Below are 6,491 nucleotides of genomic sequence, written 5' to 3'. Positions count from 1 at the left end.
CTCCAGCAGCATCACTGCAAAATCATCTCGCCCCGAATTGAGCTTGAACATTCGGACCACTTGCTGCTGCTTCAATGCCTGGATCCAGCAGAAAAAAAAAGAGGAGAGTGACAAAAACTAGTAAAAGATTTCCAAGAGTACCTCTAGTTCTTTATCCACTGTAGTTCGGTCCTTGACACTACTGTAGAGCTGCGTGCGCAGCACAAATGGCCGCAAGTTCCACTTACAAAGCAAGCACCAAAGAGAAACTCCAATTGGGAGAAAGAACAAAGAAAAGGAGCTGCAAGATTTACCTGTTCTAGCTTTGGGAATTGCGCGAGCATCAGCTGAATGGCAACCATCGTGTCTGAAAATCACGAGATCCTCAAGAACAAGCGCCATGGAATGAATAAAGTGCTCACCACAAATCTCTTCGTCCTCGCTGTCGTTGGCGGTAGAGCTAGACGCCATAAATTAGGGTTCTTCACCGGCAGGAATATTCGTTCTCTATCCTTCACTATATAAGTGACGAGCCAAAAGGGTGATTTAGGTTTTCTCGACATGGCGTCAAGGAAGAGAGGGAGGAGCGAGTTTGAAGGCGGAGAAGAAGAAGAAGATTTCGATGCACAGCTGCGGAAAGAGTACACCCAGAAGGTTCTACAGCAGCAAAAACTAATCCTTGTGCTAGATCTGGATCACACACTGCTCAATTCCGCTTCGTTCTCAAAGGTCGATGAGGAAGAACGCTTGTATCTCGAGAAAATCTATGATTGGCAAGAGAAGGCACCCAAGAGAAGAAAGCTCCTTCACAAGGTAGAGAGCCTGCAGGTATGGACCAAGATTCGGCCATTCGCCTTTAAGTTTCTTGAGGAAGCTAGCAAATTCTTTGATTTGCACATATACACCAATGGGCGCGAGATCTATGCCGAGACCATGGCTAAGCTGTTGGATCCGACTGGAAGCTTGTTCAAGGGCCATATTTTCTCCAGGGATCACAACTGTATGAAGGCGATGAAAGACTTGGATACTGTACCGGGGGATGAATCGATCACGCTGATCGTGGATGATAGCGATTATGTCTGGCCCAAGAAGCATCACAAGAACTTGATCCCTGTCTACGATCAATACCGTTTCTTTCGATCAAGCACTGGTTTATTTGGCCTACGTGAAAGCTCTAGCTTGACAAGCAAGAAGAAGGATGAGGTGGCAACGAAGGCCACGCTCGCAAAACTCTTGGAGGGGCTGAAGAGGATTCACAGCGAGTTCTTCCAAGAATATGGATGCTTTGCGGGGGATGTTCGACAAACAATGAGAGAGGTCAAAGGGCATGCACTCTCGGGTTGCAAGATCGTGATATGCGCCAAAACCCAAGCAGCTCATGAGCTTTTGTGGGATTCTTGCCAGGCGTTGGGAGCTGAGTGCGTAGTCGATATAGATGATACGGTGACACACGTTGTGGTAGCCAGCAAGCAACAACCCCAAGGGCTTGAATTGTCCGCACAAGCTGGGAAATATTTGGTCTGGCCTTCGTGGATACATACAGCACATTACCGGTGTTGTCGTCCAGACGAAGCTGCGTTTCTGTGGAGAAAATTGGAATAAACTATATTGTACAGTAAATATATAAATCTAAATTGGATTTGAGCGTATACTAGCGAAATATATTCACCACCATCTTTGCCCTTTTAAGTAGCTGTAGAAGGCCCATTCGACCTGCTTAGCCCGCACTGGCAAGCCTCTTTTGTTCACAAGGATCGATCGAGAAGGCATGTCTCAAAGTAAGATTTTCAACCTTAAGGATTATATATATGCTCTCTCTCTCTCTCTATCTCATGTTGAATTGCGTCATCCCGTCCAGTATGTCCTTGGAATTTGAGGTGTTCTTATACACGAGGCTTAATAGCATGGTGGTGCTGGTTCACAACGGATGGATTTATACCGCAGTGCAAATGTTATCCCGTGCAGAAGCTTTAACCCCATTTAGCTGCATTCGTTGGAGTGGCAATTAGAAAGAAAAAGGGCGATGCTACAGTTTCTGAAAGCGAGGAAGAAGTTCTGTTTCACAAGGTGAGTTTCTTGTGGAAGTACACGAACTTGCGTACAGTGTGTTTCCAGGAGTGCATACAGGAGGAGAATGCATATGTAGCGATCGCCTCGGAGCATATACACTGGATGGAGCTTTCATACCTGTGCTACAAACCCGCATATATGCCAAAGTTACCACTACTCCTGTGGTAGTAACCGTGTTCTTCGCTGTTCCTTCAGAGGCTGCAAATCTGTTCTCGGGCAGATACATGGACGAAAACAAGCATATCATAGTGATCACACTCCAGGCGAATGTGCATCTCCTGAAGGCCACCGGAGGTGTTGAAAGCAAGCTTGAGATGGAGTTTTAGAGGTTTTGTTTTTTCAGATGAGGGATTGATGAGCATGGAGTGCTTTGGATAATTGTCACCATTGTCTAATACATTCTTTTTCTCTTTTTTTTCCAGGGCAGTTTCAGTAGATGTTGAATTTCTTGATAAAATTTAACTTATAATATATAATTTTAATATTTTAATTAAACATAGCATAACTTTAAGACATAAAGTCAGATTTTACAAGTTCTCAAAGATCATGGAGAAGGCATATGATGTCAACATTGCAAAAAAGATCCTCACAATATATATGTTAGAATTAACTATATAAATTACTTTTGAATTTTTTTAATGTAAAGTGGATAATTTATTATTCTTAATATCAATACAAATAAAAATATTTATAAGAATTTTCATTTTTCTTACAACTACAAAGGCAATTGGCGACATTGAAGAACTTGAACTCTAGTGTTGAAACAACTGTAACAATATGGTTATCGTATCTCAATGATATATATACATTTTGGCATCAATCTAAAAATAAAAATGAAATTGATCAAAATTTAAATCTTATTTCAATAAAAGTATATTTTATTTTTTTATATTATCAATAAAAAATTGCAATATTGCATATTTATTAGAGAATGTTACTTAAAAATAAAAATAAAATTCAAAAATAAAATTGAAAATTACCTGGGAATAATAATATATTTTATACATTTTTAATAAAATAATGTGATGTATAATTTATATTCATGCTTATTTAATTCATACATAATTGCTATAATCTTAAAGCCATTTATATGGGTTTTACCAAAATTTTAGTAGAAATTTATTGGTAAATACATAGATACATAACTTATATAATTTTACTTCCTCACTAAATAAATCCCACACTTAATTGTTTTTAAATAAAATTTATACAGAAATATCTGATTTGGTTAAAGTAAAACATTAAAGTGAAAGAATTCATTTTTAATATTCTTTAAAAATTTACATCTTAAATTTATTTTTTTGTAAATTACTAACATCATTAATTTAAACTTATTATACTTGAACTACCTATTATAGTTGTAATAATCCAAAATTGTAAAAAAAGTTAATGTGATATGAGTAAACTCAAAATCACTAAAAAAGTGAATTTAACATACTTTAATGTGAGTCAAATACTATCTTAATAAAAATAAATATTGTAACAATATGTTATATGTGAGGTCTTGTAAAATTCATTAGCCATTTTACATGGAATTTCATTTAATTTTTTTTGGTTAGTTTGTTTTATATTATTTTTGAACATTGAAATAAAATTATATAAAATTTTCTACAAAAAAGCATATAATAAAGAAATAAATTTATAAAATAAAACAAGCACATAAATGTTTAGCTCTAACACAAGAAAATGTAATAAACATAATATTATTACTTTGTTATTGTTAAACACTGTTGTTTTGTCAATCCTAGCATCGAACTTTTAAAAAAAATAATATAAAAATATTGTTGAGCACAAAATCTTCTTTCGACAAAAGAAATGACAAAATTCTCATAGTATGTTTAGATAAAATTGTTATAGAATGATTGACAAAATTCTCATGATATGTAGTGGTGCTACCAAATTCTAACTACTGCAACAACAAAAATGTCAATCAACAAGATTAAAAATTAATAATAATAATATAAATACCTAAAATTAGAGAAGTGGCATAATAAAAATTTGAATATGTTTTATTTTACTTAGAGAAAAGAATAAAAGTTACGTTACAAACTACGCCCTAAACTACAAAAAAATAAATAAATAAATAAATTTAAAAAGACCCTCAAAATCTTGAAATGTCTCGTCCAAACACAAACGTTGTTGCCCAGTTGACAGCAACGTAGAAGCGATTTCTCCAACTTACAACCCGAGTTAAATATGCTGATCTCCACACCAACCAACTCAAGATACCAGCCCAAGAAAGCCCCTTGGCATCCTATCAATCACAAAACATCATTTGTTACCTCGACCATTAAAGATAAAAGCTCTTCTCACTTTATTCTCGCGCAGATCAACCAGCGCTTTGTATCGACCCACACTCGCCATACTCCCAAGATGTCTGTACACGAAAGGCTCACCAAGCTTGGTGGTTTTAGCCGCCCCTGCTCGGCCACCACCAGCCAGTGCCAAGGAATTCAAAGCAGCGCCCAAGTACTTCCCTTGTCTTTCAGCAACCTGCAGTAGACACACACAGCGCTTTAGAGAAAAAGAAGAAAGGAAAAACAGTAGGCCAGCTTACTTGAGCTAGAGCAGGGAGGATGGGCTTTCCTGTCGACTTGAGATACCCAGCACAATCTCCAATGGCGTAGACGTCCTCGAACTGAGGAACTCGCATATACTCGTCAACTCCAATTCTGGGATCATCAAAACCGTCATAAAAAGAGAGCTACGAAGAGCAGGATCACCACTCACCTTCCACCAGGAGATTTCTCAAACTCGAGCTTCTTCACGAAATTTGAAGGCCCAACCCCAGTCGACCACACTAGTACACCATATGGGACTGTTGACCCATCGTTGAGAATCAGCCTGTCGGCGAATACTTCCTTCACGACTCCTCTGAGAAGTTTTACGCCGGACTGCACGACCAAGCAGCTCAGAGGTGAAAAGAGAGATGACTACACACCTTGCTTAGATGATTCACGGCATATTGCCTCAATCGAACATCGAATGACGAGAGGATCTCATTCGCCTGCATGATATGAAGTACCATTTAAAAACCGTGAACAGAAACCGAGGAAAAGCTCCATACCTCAATGAGAGTGACATGAACGTATTCCTTGACATGGGAATACTTCTCGTGCACGTCGCGTCTGATGAAATCGCTCAGCTCACCGCTGAACTCAACGCCAGTAGGACCGCCGCCAACAACAACACAATGCAAAAGCCTCTCTTTCTCTTCGATCGGAACACCTGCGAGAAAACCAGGTTGGCATGTCGAAAGAAGCAGAAGAAAACGAAAAGCTAGCCATACCAGGAATATCAGAGAGCATCAGATTGAGAAGAAGACGCCGGCGGATGTCTCTGGCATGAGGAACTTCTCGCAGAAAAGTGGCGTACTCGTTCACGCCCTTGATCCCAAAAGTGGAAGGCTCGGCCCCGGACGCGATCACCAGCTTGTCGTAGCAAACTTTAAACTTCCAGTTCCCTTCGGTCACGCCTTCGTCATCCAGAGCTTCGCAGTATACCTGCGTAGGACACAAACGAAACGTTGGAACTTCCACCAAAGATCCAAAGAAGAGATTTGATCGATCGATGACAACACAAAGTTTGTCATCTCTTTGAGCTGTTCTTACCGCGTGGTTCATGGGATCTATGCTGGTGCAGTAGGCGTGGAAGTAGTAGGAATCCGGGGACCTGGAGAGCGCCGGCTGGATGCTTCGAACGGGCTCCGAGACCGATCGAAATTCCAGCGTCCCGACGCATGTCGATGCCAGAAGCGGCGTGAAAACCATATGGTTCCTGGGCGAGATGCAAACCACGTCGTAGACGTCAGTGTTGAGATCCTTGAGGAGGCGGCACGCTGCCCAGCCCGTGCCCAGCACCACCACTCGCGGCTTTTGGCCCTTCTTGGTCGCCACAAGCTCCGTGAAGGCGGGCCTTTTGGCGGAGCTGGAGGCGGCGCCGCCGCCCTTGGATTTGGCGTCGTGCTCCGGCGCTCTGTCGATCGAGGTCGCGTCGAGATCCACCGCCGGGAGCGCCGCCGAGGAGAAGGAATCGCGAAATATCGTGGGGAGGAGGTACCTGGAGAGATTGCCCGGGGCGGCGAATGCGATCGAGGCATTGGAGCACAAGGAGCTGCTGCTCACGGCGGCGCTGCCCCCACGCCGATCTGCCAAGGCCTTGACGGCCGATCGAAACATCGGAGGAGAGCGCCGGGGCGGGGGCTGGATTCTTCGAGGGATGGACTGGAAAGGGCGGAGAAATGGATCCAAGGAGGAGGAGAGAAATCAAAGGGGATCACTGACGCCTAGGCGCTCGTCCTGCTGCTCGCCCTAAAAGGCTCCCGGCTCGTGGAATCAGCGCCGCCGGTACGGTAGCCATCGTACGGCAGAGGCCCATTCACCCGTTTTGCCTCGTTAACCATTCATAGCTTTTCTTCTTCCTCGTAATTTCCTCCAAGAAAT

General features: G+C 41.8%; 3 protein-coding genes across 3 annotated transcripts in view; 1 reads left to right on the top strand and 2 right to left on the bottom strand.

The window, feature by feature from the left end:
- The window catches only part of LOC9632151 (serine/threonine-protein kinase 19), a 1,164-nt gene extending 823 nt beyond the window's left edge, over positions 1-341 (bottom strand). The window contains exons 1-2 of the mRNA XM_024675356.1: positions 294-341; positions 16-78 (exon numbers count right to left, since the gene is read on the bottom strand). Coding sequence (XP_024531124.1) covers positions 16-78; positions 294-341 — 111 coding nt within the window. The remainder of the gene's footprint in view (positions 1-15; positions 79-293) is intronic.
- A 199-nt stretch (positions 342-540) lies between these two features.
- On the top strand, positions 541-1,581 carry LOC9646454 (RNA polymerase II C-terminal domain phosphatase-like 4). The gene has a single exon (XM_002970402.1). The coding sequence runs from the start codon at positions 541-543 to the stop codon at positions 1,579-1,581; it is 1,041 nt and encodes a 346-aa protein (XP_002970448.1).
- Positions 1,582-4,042: 2,461 nt separating this feature from the next.
- LOC9632150 (internal alternative NAD(P)H-ubiquinone oxidoreductase A1, mitochondrial) lies at positions 4,043-6,421 on the bottom strand. The gene is made up of 8 exons (XM_024675134.1): positions 5,661-6,421; positions 5,339-5,552; positions 5,117-5,277; positions 4,991-5,056; positions 4,780-4,943; positions 4,607-4,721; positions 4,363-4,542; positions 4,043-4,303 (listed from the first exon to the last, which is right to left on the bottom strand). Exons 1-8 carry the CDS (start codon positions 6,225-6,227, stop codon positions 4,151-4,153), a joined length of 1,620 nt encoding a protein of 539 aa, XP_024530902.1. The 5' UTR covers positions 6,228-6,421; the 3' UTR covers positions 4,043-4,150.
- Between the last annotated feature and the right edge of the window lie 70 nt (positions 6,422-6,491).

Source organism: Selaginella moellendorffii, unplaced genomic scaffold (assembly GCF_000143415.4).
Source record: "Selaginella moellendorffii unplaced genomic scaffold, v1.0 SELMOscaffold_14, whole genome shotgun sequence".
Lineage (NCBI taxonomy): Eukaryota > Viridiplantae > Streptophyta > Lycopodiopsida > Selaginellales > Selaginellaceae > Selaginella > Selaginella moellendorffii.
This window is presented reverse-complemented; position numbering and strand designations above follow the sequence as displayed.